The sequence below is a fragment of the Podarcis liolepis genome, assembly GCF_965112155.1.
Source record: "Podarcis liolepis genome assembly, chromosome: Z".
Taxonomy (NCBI): Eukaryota; Metazoa; Chordata; class Lepidosauria; order Squamata; family Lacertidae; genus Podarcis; species Podarcis liolepis.
Window position 1 is genome coordinate 28,121,740 of NC_139570.1, and position 16,387 is coordinate 28,138,126.

Consider the following 16,387-nt stretch of genomic DNA (forward strand, 5'->3'; position numbering starts at 1 on the left):
GAAAAGAATCCACTTTGTCTGATGCCAGAGGTTGTACAGTCGACAACAGGTTGTGCCAAAATAAAGCAGTTGATTTTAAGATGCTACAAGACTCTCCTTGACTCTTTTTGCTGCAACTGACAAAACAAATTCTAGAGGGACAGATGTGTTAGTCTGACACAGCAAGTGCATACATAACTCATTTGTGATGGAATAAGATACTTGTTGTTCTTATTTATTTTATTTTTGCATAAATAAATAAGTGTGTGGAATCTGTGCCCTCTCTGTCTGGGGATTTGGGAAACCAGTAGGTCAGGACATGGAGCATCTGTGAGAAAGGAAGCACCCAAATTGGCAGCAAGGTGGGGTTGTTGGGATGGCTAACCCTTCATTTGAATGCAAATGTTGCTTGAGAGCAGCCAGTTATGTGTGACATCAGATAGAACCTTAGTAAACTGTTGGCCCAGCACCTGGTAATACTATTGTTAATCATGTGTAGTAAAGAGACCTCAGGGCTAGCATGAGTCATTCATAGAGCCAGTTGGGGCTAGAAAAAGAGAGTGAGAGAAAGAGGAGGGGGTGTGACATCAAAGGAGTAGAAGCAGGATGCCTTGGCAGGACAAAGCTAGGGTATGAGCATCATGTATGTGAGTTATCTTTTGGAAAAAGAAGGCAGCATGTATCCAGGATCCGTAAGGTGCAACAGCAGCAGCAGCAGCAACAACAACAACAACAACCTGCCGGCACAAAACTTTGCCTCCACAACACCCTACGCAGATTACATGGGATACCATCCAATGCAAAATATAGACCACCGTGGACAACCTTCAGGGGCTTGGGGAGCACATTATGGCCTGCAAAGGGAAGACTGGAATGCTTATGGCCCAGCACCTTCCAACACTGTGACCGCTACGCAAATGAATGGATCATCTCCCGGGCAGGTTTCCTATAGTTCTGCTGATTACAACTCCTTGAATCCCGCTGGATCGGGGGCTTTACCTTCTGTAAATACAATCAATACAGAGCAAATCTCTCCCCACAGTCAAAGACACAGCTCTTACGAATGGATGAGGAAAACAGTCCAATCCACTTCAACAGGTATGTTGGCGAGGACTAACCTATACACGGAAATCTCTAGCATTATTCTGTGCCATCTCACCCACACACCTCTGCAAGGGAATACAAAACTCTTGCTCAAGATGAAAAAGATTGCTTCCCTAGACGTTGTCTATGCTTTTGTACAAATTTGATTTATTGTCCTTCTGACATCCATGAAAGATCAAATATAATGAAATAATCACCACATGCAATGTGCAGAAACGGGTTTTAGGGAGCGGGATAAGAGAATTTTTAATTGAAAGTGAACTGGGGTAATATCCATCTAAGTCATACTTAAAGAGATTCACTGAAATAAATGGACTTAAAGTGAATGATTTCAATGGGGGCACTCTGAGCATGACTTACGTTAATTGATTTCAATGGGTCTACTTTGAGTATGGTTTAGTTTGTTATTACCCAAAGCCTTTTAAATGAGATAATCCGGCAAATATTTTTTAAAAAATATTCAACATAACCTTATGCCTGTTTATAGGAATTAAGTCTTACTCCCATATAGGACAACAGACTGAAACACGCTGTTTTGGTAGCACTGTAATTGAATATATGGCTCATTTAAAAGTAAGCTTCTCACATTTTCTACACACTTGTATGACTGAAAAACTAAAATGGTCTTGAAGAGGAAAGGTATATTCACATAAAGCTTCACATCTTCTGAGTTCTACATGAGAGGGAGGTCTGCAGCATCACACCATGGTTATATGTTCAATTTATAGGGTTTCATGCATTAACACTTCAAATGGAAACAGTAGATGAAAGGTCATCCTTCACTTTAAAATGCTAGGCATGCTCAGAGGCTGCAGGGATCTAACACACACAACCAGCTTGATCTTTTCATAGGAGTTTCAATAGTAAGCTGGTGAAATAAAAATTGTATAAAATATATCTCGGAGCTCCAGGAAAATATTTGTTAGATAATGGACTAGAATAAAGGTGTTGGCGGGGTGTGTGTGTGAGGAGGCAACTGCCAGATTACTAAACACTCAGTAATTATACTACTATGGACAATGAAGAACAAAATTCTGGTTTTAAAGTGCTGCATTAAAAAGAGAATCCACACAGCTACTGTGTGGTTTGACCGCGGCTATTAAGAGACCGTGGAAGTTAATTGCTGCAATACCTGGTGCTCCATAACATAATGCATAATGCCAGGATCCCAAAATGATCCAGGCACACTTTTGCAGGCAATCCTTCAAAGAACAATAGTGCTATTAAGGGGGGGGGGTGTTAAGTACTGCAAAACTTAAATGTATTTAGCTTTCAATTGAATCCTTTGGTTATGAAAACAGTAGCATAAACATATTACTCCTTGCTGATTATGTAAAGTACAGGAAACTCTGATCAGTGATTTGAACATCTAAGAGCTCAACTGTGATATTATGGCTTTCTGTTAATCAAGCCTCATGGAATGCTGGGGCACGTAAATCTCAAGGGGTTAATCAATGGTTTAAATTATTTCTTCCAAGTGAAGGATTGTGGTAAAGTATCTCTCTAAAAACAGGCTACTGGAAAGGTCTCTATTGAAATAACTTTCAAATAACTTTCTACATTGCTTTTGAGGCCTCTTCTTATTATATCCCACCTTCCGTCAAAGGAACTCATGGGTTCCCTTCTCATTCTATCCTCACAAAAACCTTGTGAAGGAGGCCAGGCTGAGAGGCAATAACCAGCTGAGTGAGGATTTGAACCCTTATCTCCCCGAACACTCTAACCGCCACACCGACTTTTAAAAATGCTGCTATGTAAGTACCTAGAGTTGCTGTTCTTAGGTTTCAGCACAGTCCCCCTCTCTGGAAGTTCAGTCTCTGAGACTCAAATCCTACACATGCTGAAGGTTGCAATCTTAACTCCATTTACCTAGGAAGACCTCTGAATTAATATGATTTGCTTATGAGTAGACATGATTAGGATTGCACTGTTAGCCACATTTGAAACAGGGTGGAATTTTACTTACAAGCAAACATGCACAGAATATTGCTGCATGGCTCCTTGTCAGTGCCCAGCCTACACATACAATAGAACAATTAGATCTGTCTGATATATCTAACCAGACACAACAAAGAAAGTTACAGATAGGTAGCCGTGTTGGTCTGCAAAGAAAGAAAGAAACAACAAAGAAAGTAAGTCTTCATACAGCACACGGCTAAACTGTGGAATTTGCTCCAATAATGTGATGGCCACCAGATCAATAACTATGTTCTACTTCCAGTGTCAGAGACAGTATGTCCCAATACCAGGTGCTGGGATTCACATGTGGTGAGAGTTGCTGTTGCTTGCTGGCTTCCCATAGGCATCTGATTGGCCACTGTGAGAACAGGATGCTGAATGAGGCAGGCCTTTGGCCTAATGCAGTTTTCTTCTTATATTTTGATGTTAACAAAAATAACAAATTCCAGAGGGGTAGCTGTTTTAGTCTGTGGCAACAAAAATAACAAGGAGTCTCGTGGCGCCTTCAAGATAAATAAACACTTCCTGTCTCACAATGCAAAACCAGATTGGTAGACAATTCTAACTAAAATTAAACACACCATGCTAGAGCCCTTTAGAACCTAACAAATTAATAATATAAGAACTGTCCTGTAAACAGGAACCGATTGAGCTGCCTGGTCCAACATTCTGTCTTCTGCAGTAGCCAACAAGATGTCATGAACATTTCATGAACAGTGCACAACAAAGCAGTGCTTGTTTGCTTCCAGAAATTGGGACAGCTGATAGAACCTGCCCTAAGGTTATTTGGCAGCAAAGTCCTTATTCAAATGCCCTTTTTGGATGCTATACTCTCTACCATCAGGAGTATCAGCAGCTCTTCTTTGTACAGAATCCAAGTGGCCAACAATTAAGGCAAGAACACTCAGTTAAAGCATATTTTAAAAATTGTTACTATTGAGCATTTTTCCTCCACTGTGCTATACGGAATTAGGTGATAACTAACTCTGGAAAGCAGCTTGTCAATTTTTTTAGATTATTATTATTTTCCAGAGCTGAGCTCTGCTTTGACCTTGAGAAAGAGATTGGATCTTCTGGAAAGAATCCAAATGGAACCTACAACCAATTAGAAACACAATTCCCCCCCCCCCTTGGTATATACTCTTGAGAACAGAACCTTTTAGAGCTAGTTATCTGACCCAATTCTCACCAGTTTCCTTATAAAATGTCTTTACTGAGCTAAGTTTCTAAGTGCTGCCCGCTGCAGTCTTAGATAGCCACTACAACAAGGTAGACACATGCAGACAGACTTTGTGTTTGTGGTCAACATCAAGTCATCTGTTAGCCTGTTAGCAGTCAGAGCTTTCAGATTTATTTGTCAAATATGACAAAACCAATATGATGCATGCCTTGTAAATTTTTGACTTTCTGTCAAGCATATACTGCTACAAAGACTTGGTAGTTAACATAGCAGATGGCCAAACTTCTCCTATTTGGTTCAATTGCTTTATATAGTGTATTTAGCACCAACAGTGGCAGATGCTCCCCTGTGAAAAGAGAAGTATTGGGTCAGAGGTTGTCAAACTGCTTTCAAGGGTATTGTGGGCTTTCAAGAAGTTTATCAGGGGTTCCTTGATGAGTGTTAACACTGGCTAGCTTTCTCTGCAAGACAGTTTGACCAGAAGCTGAGCACTTCTTTTGGAGTATGTTTGCCCAGAGAGAACAGACCTGCCTTTAAATAATAAATATCCCCTTCAAATGCAGAGAGCCTATTGTTTTGGTTTGTACCAGTTGGACCTCCACCCTTTTGCCATCACATTTCATTACTGGTGCCACCTTCTCATGCCACAATGGAGAAGGCACTGTGGAGTTCAGGTCCTGCTTGCAGGCTTCCCATGGGTATCTAGTTGGCCACTGTAAGAACAGGATGCTGGACTAGATGGGCCATTGGCCTGATCCAGCAGGACACTTCCTACACTCTCGTGCTCACTTCACTCCAGATCTTCCTCTGCTGCTGCTGTATGAGGTTTATGGGTTTTTTCAAGGTACGTACAGCCTCATGGTGAGGAGAAACTTGGTCCGTGCCATGTGCTGTGTCTGTGTCTTTTCCCTGGGATCTGCTTTGTTTTCTACCAGAATCTTAAAGTTCACCAAACAGAGTCAGGTGCAAAATAGTGCATAAAGAGGCCCAGTTTAGGTGTAACAATCACAGTCCAAAAAACCAGGGTTCCATGGATATTAGGTCAAGAGCTAGCATTGTGTATATATGTGTGTGTGCTTCCTATTGCCCTTCCCTCCCTCCTTTGTTTTCTTGCAGGCCTTACTGCAATATTTCCAGGGATTGTTAATCCATTATCGGTTTCAGGAAATCCAATTTTTAAGAGAAGGGACTTCTCTTGTTACTACTGCTAAACAATAAACAATAAAGGGATTTTGTTTGTTTGTTTACAATCAAGTAGTACTGTGTATAAATTGTGTTAAATAATTTAAAAAAGACTGTAAATCACTGAAAGGTCTGTTAGTAGATACCAAACCTCCTCTCTGCATACAAACACAACCCCACTCAAGAATTTTCTGCAATAGGCGGAAAGGTAAATGTAGAGTGAGTTTCCTGAAAGTGGAAAGTTTAAAAGCACATTTATACCACTTTAGCACTCATTGCTTTCCCCAAAGAATCCTGGGAGCTGCAGTTTACCACTCATAGAGCTATAATTCCCAAAACGCTCTTAGCAAATTATAGGGGGTGATGTGATTGGTGTAAATAGATGACTACTGACTTTTTATAATAAATTTCTATTAGTTTTCAATTACAGTACAGTCCAATAATAGCCTCATTATAACAATACCAATTTATAATACAATTATTAATAACAATCATTCAAATACCGAATTATACAATTTAAAGTGGGGCCCCTCATAACAATCTACCCCCAAACGTTTTTCAGATTGGCCCATCTAGATTAGTATTTCCTCTACAGTGACTGATAGCAACCCTCAAGGGTTTCAGAGAGGAGTATTTCCCAGTCCTACCTGGAATTGAACCTGGAACACTTGGCATGCAAAGCAGATGCTCTGAGACTTGGCTGTAAGTCTCTGTTTATTTTTGTTGTGCAGTCACTATTAATATTGTGAACTGATAGGTCCTTGTTTCAAATCTTGCCTCCTCAGCCGTGAATTCACTAGGGAAACCACCATCTCTCTTCTTGAAAATGAGGATGCTTTTAATACTGACCTACCTTGTGTGGTTGTTGTACATATTAAAGAGACAATGTACAATATGTGAGGCAACATGAACACTCTAAAATGCTACATAAATGCTAAGTATAGATACAATAGATGCCTATTGTATATATTCTCCTACCATTCTTTTTCAGAACAATTCAAATCCAGAGCTGCAACATGGAAACAGGAGAGTCAAGGCAAGATACATAAAAGACAAATATTGGTCAGCCTACCCCCCACGCCCTGTCAATATATATAAATATATAGTAAAGGTACCCCTGCCCGTACGGGCCAGTCGTGTCCAACTCAGGGGTTGCGCGCCCATCTCGCTTAAGAGGCCGGGGGCCAGCGCTGTCTGCAGACACTTCCGGATCACGTGGCCAGCATGACAAATCTGCTCTGGCGAACCAGCACCAGCGCAGCACACGGAAACGCCATTTACCTTCCCGCTATAAAGCGGTACCTATTTATCTACTTGCACTTAAGAGTGCTTTCGAACTGCTAGGTGGGCAGGAGCAAGGGGCGAGCAACAGGAGCTCACCCTGTCGCGGGGATTTGCACTGCCAACCATACGATCTGCAAGTCCTAGGCGCTGAGGTTTTACCCACAGCGCCACCCGCGTCCCATGTATATATATATATATTTGCCTTAAAGACCTACATGAGACTGAGTGATAAAAAAAAGTAATATTAATTTAAGACACAGCCTGAGAAAATGTGGGAGAGGAATCTGCAAAATAAATTTACGATTTTATAATATGTTTTAAGATAAATTTTCCAGTGCTGCATACCAATTGTAGAACAAATTTTAAGAACCACAGTTATAAAAAAAATCAGTCAAGAAGCAGAACAACTTAAGAATCACTATATGCAATCAGGTCTACGGACAGATTAAAAGGTAGATTAGGGATGTAATCCTAAAGCGGGCCTGAGAACATGTAATTTAAGGAAAATGATACTTTGCTTTGGTTTGCATCCTTCCCATAACTCTCCGGGTTGATGATTTGATTTTGGTGGTTGTGTATTATTAGCTGTAAGAAAAATAAAAGGAAACTGTCAGTCGTAATATGTGAAACTCAATTTTTAAAAAACAAAACGCTTTTGTGCTCAGAGTAGACCCACTGAAATTAATAAAACCAAGTTATTCATCGTCACTTATTTCAATGGATCTACACTGTAAAAGTAAGTTGAATACAACCCTTATAGTACAGAAGGGGTGGTGCAAAGGTGGAGGAGAGAACTACTGAAGATTATTCATCCACCTTATCCAATGCCCTCCTGCACACCACCTGGTACGATGGGCCACAGCTGCGCTCTTGTCCTTTAATTTTTTTAAATAGCCAATATAGAGCCAGTGTGGTTAAAGACGAGGAGCTGGAAGACCTGAGTTTAAACCCCAACTCAGCCATGAAACTCACTGGGTGACCTTGGGGCAATCAGTCTCTACTGCACTACCCCACAGGAGTGTTGTGAGGCTAAAATGGGGAAGGTACAGCAGCTTGAGATCATTGGAGGAAAAGTAGAATATAAATGTAAGAATAAATGTAGAATAAATACATCTTTTGTCCTGCTGGAAACAGTGGGAAGGAAATAAAATCTAGGGCTAACGTAGTTACCTAGAGGCATTAACTGGAGTGGGAAGCTGTTGGATCTGAGCTTTTGCTTGGTCCATCCCAGCACTCCTCTAATATTGGGAGGGCAAGTTTGGGTTCATGTTTGGGTTCCCTTACACCAGCTCTCCCTGTCTGGGGCGGAATCTCTTTCTCCGTTGGGAGAGAGAACTGGTGCTTCCTATAGCCTTTGGGGCACCCTCCCAGGAGCTACATAATTGTAAACCTGAGACCATTGAAAATGTCTGGGTAAATAAAAGTCTTTGCCTGATAAGGAAAAGGCAGTGTTTTGGTGAGAAAACTGCAGAGAGAGTGTGCTAACACCAAAATGTCACTCTACCTGGTCTCTATCTGCTTCATCCAGGGCCGGATTTAGGTTTGATGAGGCCCTAAGCTACTGAAGGTAATGGGGCCCTTTATATGTCCAGCTGTCCTTTGTCAACAACAAATTGTCACTGCTTTTTGTGTTGAATATATGCTATATGGTAATTTAGGGACCTAATAGGTATCTAACCAGTGATATTTTAGGGAGCAGTCTAGCAGGCGGGGCCCATTACTTACATCATAGGAGCCTGCACAACACAAAACACTTGTTGCTGTATGTAGGTTTTATTTTAATTGTTTTTTATCTTATATTTTGGAAATGTAAAATTTGGGGGGGGGTCCCATGAGAATGGGGCCCTAAGCTTTAGCTTGTTTAGCTTATACGTAAATCGGGCACTGGCCTCATCTCTTAAGATTTATCTTAACCTGTCAGCAGACACATGTGGATGTAGGCAGCCTCAGAGATATTCTATTGTTTTATTACCAATTTAATTTATTAATAGCTTCTTATGCAATACATAAAAGCAATTTCACAATACAATGAAAACAAATTTCAGCTAAAACAACTGCACATATAAAAATTGTTAAAACAATAGTGCTTTAAAGATTAAAACCAACAGCACAATGAATTGTGCTCAGAAACAGACAATAAGTTAAGCTCCAAAATTGGCAATACAGTGGTACCTCGGGTTACAAACACCTTGGGTTACAAACAGTTCAGGTTACAGTCTCTGCTAACCCAGAAGTTAGCATCGGGTTAAGAACTTTACCTCAGAATGAGAACAGAAATTGCGTGGTGGCAGCAGCAGGAGGCCCCGTTAGCTAAAGTGGTACCTCAGGTTAAGAATGGTTCAGGTTAAGAATGGACCTCTGGAATGAATTAAGTTTGTAACCAGAGGTACCACTGTATATATTGCTGCCCAGCAATATAGTACTCTATTTTTTGGGGGGAACAGCTACATTTCCCAAGTAGTCTTCAGTGCCAGCCTCATGCACAGCCCATTGCAGTAGTCTAATTTGGAGAAAAGGGCATGAAAGCAGAAAGTATAAGGAGATGGTGCCCACCTCCATACACTTCCATTTATCAACAAGCTAAGAGTGCAATTCTCCATGAAGACCTCATATTATGTTAGCTCTTCTTCCACAGCTGCTGTTCATTTTAAGGGAGCTTGCTCAGAAGAATCTGCCACAGGATTGTGTCCTATATCAGTTATTTAATACCATGAAGGTACATGGCACCTCACAGAATAGCATAAGCAAATGACAGTAAAACCCTTTAAAACTTTGACTGTGGAGGGATAAATAAGGGATGGGTAAGAGAGACTCATATACCAAGCAGTGAATGAGAGTCAAACATTATAAAGCTTTGTTTCAAGGAAATGAGGACTAAGATAGGCCTTTGGCCCTCCAGACAGTGCTGGAATTCCAACCCCCATCAACCCCAGCCAGCATGGCCAATGGTGATGGGAGTGATGAGATGGTGATGGGAGCTGGAGGCCCACAATTTCCCTATCCTTGAATTAAGTGGTTAAAACAATGGACTGTATTCAAATATGTTTTATTCAAAGTATAACCATTAAAATTAATGGATGTACCTAGTTTAAGCCCATTAATTTCAGTGGGTCTGCTCTAAGTAGGACTTACTTGAATACAACCCAAAATAAGGCTAGATTTGCGTATCCCCCACTTCTATAATAAGTTTAACAATTACATCAGTCACTATGCTAACAGTTGAGCTTCAGATCTCGTTCACATTTTTGCCCAGGACCATTTCTTTGTTGCTTTGAAGTAGATTTAATGTGTATAATTAGAACTGTGTCCCCATCACACAAACGAGAATATCAACATGGCCTCTTTTTTATCACCCTGCAGAAGTCACAGACATAGACTAATTCATGTGACAAAGAGGATGTTAATGATGTAAAACAGGAGCAACTCTCAAGCAAGGAGGACAGGGTGAGCCAGAGGCAGTTTTCATGCTAATTTATTTTGCTTTGTAAACTAGCTGTGAGGTCTGAGCATCCCCCACCCCGCCATGTCTTGCCCCTTCCATCCATTGTCTTCAGTTCAGAGGCCTCTCTGCCATGTCAAGCAACAGACCCTCTTTTGACACCTCTTCCAGCTTTGATGTGCATCCCTGTCTCTTCCTTCTCTTCCTTTTATTTAGCAGTTATACTGCCGGAAAGAGTGACAATTTTCACAGCAAATAAAGAGGCCCGATCTTTGCTTTTATTGTGTTCAAAAGAAACACTCTGTGAATTTTATGGCCAATAGGAAAACTTCCCCCACCCCCTTCCCATCCCACACAATACTCAGGCTGAGTCACAGACTGGTAGAATAACAGGAGTATCCTAATACAGGTCAAACATCAGGTGAGTAGTTTCGTGGCATTTAGAACAGCCTGATTTCCACAAAAGATTACAAATGAACACTTAAATGGCTCTGCCCTCACATTTGCACATTGTAATAATTAATTTTGAAACAAGATACAACAAAAACTTTTCTCACCTGTTTTTTTAAAAAGGGGCTAGAGCCCAAGAAACCACTGGGAATCACTATATTCCCCCGCCACGTGCCCCAAACACACACATACAGCAATGAATGGGACAATGTTCCAATTGTTTTCTTTAAAAACGCAAAATACAATTCAGCCCAAATAAAGCACATTTAAGTCCTGTTTATTTCAATGGAATACATATTGACTTTTCTGGGGCCGGTTGTACAAACTGTACAAGCAAAACAAAGTCTGAAAATTAGGTAACTGTGGCAAATTGCAACAAGTTGTTTTGTACATACAATTCCTTGCTTATTTAAAAGCAGGTAGAGTTTGAATGTTTCCCTCAAGAAGAATAACTTTACGCATGATCTGAGACAATACCAAGATCCACAGGCAGAATCCACACAGAGCTTGAGGACATGTTTAACTTTCTCATAGCAAACAGATCAAATGTGCTTCATTTTGGCTAGATAGTACCCTATTTGCCTTATGATATTGAGTAAGTAAAGCAGTGGTACTAATTGTAAAGAACTAGGGAAAGCATGAATGGTGAACCTTTTACAGAGTCACATTCTCTTCTTGCAGGGCTGGTTTTGTTGTGACAGTGGTGAGTGGGGCCTCAGATAAAAGTAGACAGAGGAACAAATGTAAATTGTGCCTTTGAACCATAGGCTTGTTTCTACATACACCCACACACCCCTCTCTATTTTTCAGTTTGGCAGTCAAGAGGCATTATCAGAGATCAAGGACACCTTCCAGACAGGGTATGGAGCAGGGCTGCTGAGGGTTGTGGCTTAGGAAGTCCTGAGGGCAGCCTGAGGAGAGTCTTGAGGGCCAGTATTAAAAGGGTTTGTAGAATGATTAAACAATTTAGGACTAGTTCAAATAGTGCATCCCACTCAAGCCTTTATAGACACCTATAAAAATGTAATGGAGACATTGCTATTCTCATTGGAGCACTGAGTACATCTATAATTACCAGGTTTAACTGCTAATTTTTCCACACTGTGTTAGAGGGCCTTTTCAACAGAAGCACCAAAGTGGGGATCACCCTCTGAGGTATAACTTGTACCGACTTTGTACAGCTTTTGTCAACAGGTCAAGATGCACTTCCTTGCCTAGGCTTTTGGAGAGGTGAGGTGGGGTGACAATCCGCTCTTTCTGCTGCTTCAATGTGCTGTTGCTTTTACGTATCCCATCATGGGGGCCCTTGGATGAAGAGTGGGCAATAAAAGTGATACAGTCACCTGCTCTGCTCCTGGATCTGATTGGTTCAGTGGAGGGGCAGGAAGTGCTTCTTGCACCCCCACCCTCCACCCAAACCAATCAGATCCAGGAGCAGAGGAGTAACTACTCTTTTTCAAAAGGCAAGACAGAAATAACCTATATAACAGTTTGCTAAGAACTATAACATGAAGAGCCCATGCTTGAGCTTGTTTTTCCCTTTCCCTGCCCGTTCATTTTCCCTAGTGTGTCAATGTCTTGAGCCTAAGGACAGGAACTGTATTAGTACTGAGCTTGGTAAGTTGCCCTGGGAGATTCCCCCACCCCCCAAAAGGGCAGGGTATAAATGCAACAAACAAACAAACAAAGTTGAGAAAGAAATATTTAGTCAGAGAATTGTAGAGATGGAAGGGACCCTGAGGATCATCTAGTCCAATCCCCTACAATGTAGGAATATGCAGCTGTCCCATATGGGGATCGAACCTTCAACCTTGGCATTATCAGCTATAACCCACTAAGCTATCCATGAAATTGTTTATTTTCAGTTAATAAAAATTAAATCCTCTTGATAGTAAGAAAACCGATTTACAAAAATACATACATACATATATATATATATATATATATATATATATATATATATATATATAGGTTTAAAGCAGGTGTTGGAAAACATTCAAATGTTTATTAAAATCAACAAAAGCTAAAAATAAATGAAACACATGTAACTTCTACATTTCTAGATAGGCTTTCCCAAACAAAAATGTATTTGACTGACACCAAAAAGAGAACAGTGAACTGGTCCCGAGCTATTAAGCGACTACTGTAATTGTAACCCCTTGAAACTGGCCCGGTTTCAAATGGGAAACCAGTGCAGATCTGAAGAGAAGTGTATGCAGACAGGATCTAACTCCTGTAAGCAACCATGCTGGAGAATTCTTCACAAACTGTAGCTTCTGGATCAGGTTCCAGGGAAGCCCCACAAAGAGTGCACTGCAGTAATCCAACTTTGAAGTCACCAGTGCTGGAACTATTGTGGTCAAGCTCTGCAGGTTGAGGAATGGCTGTAGCTGTCACCCCATTCACAGTTGGTAAAAGGTGCTTCTAGCCACTAAGGCTATTGGAGCCTCCAGTGACTTGCACTGGATCCAGAAGCATTTGCTACACTGTGTACCTGCTTCTTCAAGGGGAGAATAACCATGTCAAGGAACGCAACAATAGCCCATATTCTCAGCCACAGGAACCACTCACCCAGTGCCTCCATCTTGCCAGGATTCAAGCTTAGCTTATCTCACCTCATCCCAACACCAGTCCAAAGCCTACATGACATCTCCTACTTCAGATGTTATGGAGAAATAGAGCTGAGTGTCATCAACGTACTGATGGCACCTTAACACAAAACTCCAAATGGCTGGCCACAGTAGCTTCATATAGATATTAAATCACACAGGGGATAGAATGCTATTCTTTATGTAGAATATTGTGGAATGCTCTCCACAAGAAGGATTGCCTGCCACATTTGTTACAAATCCTTAGGCGCCAGGGAAAACATTCCTCTTCTCCCCAACCTTTGGCTAGTTAAACAATCTATGGCCTTTTCAACTGTGTGTTGGTGGTGGTGGGATCATTGTTTTTGTTTGTTACTATCTTATGTATTTGTTGTGTTTTTATATTGTTAACCGCCTTGTGATCCTCAGGTGAAGGGCAGTATATTAAAGAAAAAGAAAGAAAGAAAGAAAGAAAGAAAGAAAGAAAGAAAGAAAGAAAGAAAGAAAGAAGGAAGGAAGGAAGGAAGGAAGGAAGGAAGGAAGGAAGGAAGGAAGGATAGTATTGGGGATACAACAGTGCCCTGCAGCACCTAGCGTAACTGCCAGGAAGCCAGAAAGCACTCTACCACTACTATTTGTCCCCTTAGGTAGGATTCGAACCCCTGGGACACAGGGCCCTCAATTCCCATTCTGAGTCAGTCCAGAAGGATACCATCATCAGTGGTACTGAAAGTCACAGAGAAATCAAGAAGCACAGTCACACCCCCTTTATTTCTCTCTCTGTATAGTTCATTATTAGGACAACATACATAGAATGGTAGAGCTGGAAGGGACCCAAAGGGTCATCTAGTCCAACCCCCTGCAATGCAGGAATGTATACACATACAAACTACTACTGTCAAGAAAGCGAGAGTATGCAGGAGTGTGTATCCTGGCACTCTCCAGAATATATGTATACATCTGTATTTCAGTCAATCAAGACACAAACATGAGACACGCCAAATTTTCTGGTTTAGAAATACCTATGCGTATTTTGTTTTTGTTTTTTTTTTCTGAACAGGTAAAACAAGAACAAGAGAGAAGTACCGTGTTGTTTACACAGATCATCAGCGATTAGAACTAGAGAAGGAATTTCATTACAATAGATATATTACAATCAGGAGAAAGTCTGAACTTGCTGCAAACCTGAGACTTTCAGAGAGACAGGTAGAGTATGGTTTCTAATACAAAAGAGGTAAATTACTGGACCAAATTTGGGTGGTGTTAAAACAAAAACTGCAAAGCTTTCAAGGGAGGTATGTGTAAAATGGCTCAGTTCAACTCACCATGACTATTTACTTTAATAATGTTTTATAAATAAGTGGTCTAAATGTTTTATTATTTATAAATAGACAAAAATTGCCATGAACAAGGTATTAAGCACACCTTATTGAGTCTTTGCTCAGATTTTGAAACGGTGACTCTATGGTTATTTTTAAGGTTTTAAGCTTGAAATGGGAGTGAAAACTTGTGGAATGCATGAAGTATGCTTTAAGAAAAGCTAACTAGCATGCTGGCTGTGGTTGATCGGAGTTGTCATCCAACATACCTGGACAGCATCAGCAAAGGCTGCATTAAGGTTGGAAAGATAGGAATGTACCTTAGACCAGGTCACACTGTTTATCTCACCCTTTACCCTGAGAGGCAGCAGTAGGGAACTTTCCCATTACTTGCCACCTGTGCCAGAGACTGAATCTGAGCCTTTATGCATGCAAAGTACATGCTCTGTGCTGAACTACTGGATGAGTCCCACTCTCCCCAAGTTGTTGCCAACTTATCAGAGAACAATCAGCACAGCCTGCTCCTGCCTCTTTAACAGTAGTTTGATATGCAGGAGTCATTGGATGAAGCTTTTCATGGCAGGCATGTAAGATATCTTTCAGTATTTCAAAAATGGGAAGACTATTGTGTGTTTGATAACACTACTATTCTCACAGTAAGAATTAGTAGCACACTACATACCTGCCCCCTCATTTCAATATCAGGCAATACTGTAATTCTCTCAACTTCTGATTCACTTGGACTTAGTTTGTCTTGCCCATATAATATCTCTCGCAGAGCCTGGGAGGCAAGAGCAGTGCTTTTTTCTGGGGGTACATGGGGTATGCATACCCCTAAACATTTTGTGAATCTATGTTTTGCCTCATTGAGGAGCAGTATTTCAATATGAGTAGGAAAAAACATTTTTTAAGAAAAAAAGCACTGGGCAAGAGTATCCAGTTGTTAAGACACATGAACAGAAAGCATATCTAGAAGCGGTGCCATCTTGGTGGCACAAGATGCCACCAGAATTTGAGTAAGTTCACTCAAAAGTTAATTAGTTTAGTTGATATTTTAGAATGTAAAATGCTATTTTATTTACTGATTGGTTTTACCTGGTGGGCTTATAGCCGAATAAAGTATTATCTATCTATCTAATGAGGGTGGTACATCTGTAACGCTAGGTGAGGGTACTAAAGATGGCACTGCTTGCTTGCACAGACACATTGCACACAACTTCTTAGAAGCACAATGTATGTCCCTTTCTGTCAGATGTCACAGTCTGCCAACAAATGTAAAGGGTGGCAAATACATCCATTTTGTTGTTTTGCTGCCCCTCACATTGGACCCAAATGTGCAACACACACCTTCCCAGTGATTTAATTAGAGAAAGGCATACAAAGAAGGACATATGCATTTATAATTTAGTGGTAAGCAACTGAAACCATTATATTATTTGCCCTTGTAGGTAAAAATCTGGTTCCAGAACCGAAGAGCCAAAGAAAGAAAATTAATGAAGAAGAAAATGACAAGTTTTGATGGCAGCAGCCTCAGTTCCATCCAGAGTGACTCAGGTTCAATGAGTCCCATCCCAATGCCTGACCCACAGACTCATTCAGAAATGGCTGGTACTTTATTCCCACCACCTCCACCACCTGCTCCTCTTCCAATGAATGGCTTACAGCACAATGGAAATCTCCAGCAAGTTGTGGCATCTCAGTAAGGTCATTGCGTTAAAGGAAGAACATGATAAAGCATGGGTACATGGAGCACTACAGTTCACAACGGGAATGTCAAAGCTGTTTGCAAGAGACCCAACTCTGCAGCCCCAGCATCACAACAGCCATTTGTAAAATACTGAGAACTTCACATCACATCAAGGCCTGGGAGAAAACAGCAAAACATCCTTTGGCAAGGTCACTT

The 16,387-nt window shown here is 40.9% G+C and overlaps 1 protein-coding gene across 1 annotated transcript; it reads left to right on the forward strand.

Annotated features, from left to right (window-relative positions):
- Positions 1 to 531: 531 nt before the first annotated feature.
- CDX4 (caudal type homeobox 4) lies at positions 532 to 16,187 on the forward strand (the record flags this gene model as incomplete). Its single annotated transcript, XM_083485357.1, has 3 exons — positions 532 to 1,077; positions 14,226 to 14,371; positions 15,933 to 16,187. Exons 1-3 carry the CDS (start codon positions 612 to 614, stop codon positions 16,185 to 16,187), a joined length of 867 nt encoding a protein of 288 aa, XP_083341483.1. The 5' UTR covers positions 532 to 611.
- Positions 16,188 to 16,387: the final 200 nt, after the last annotated feature.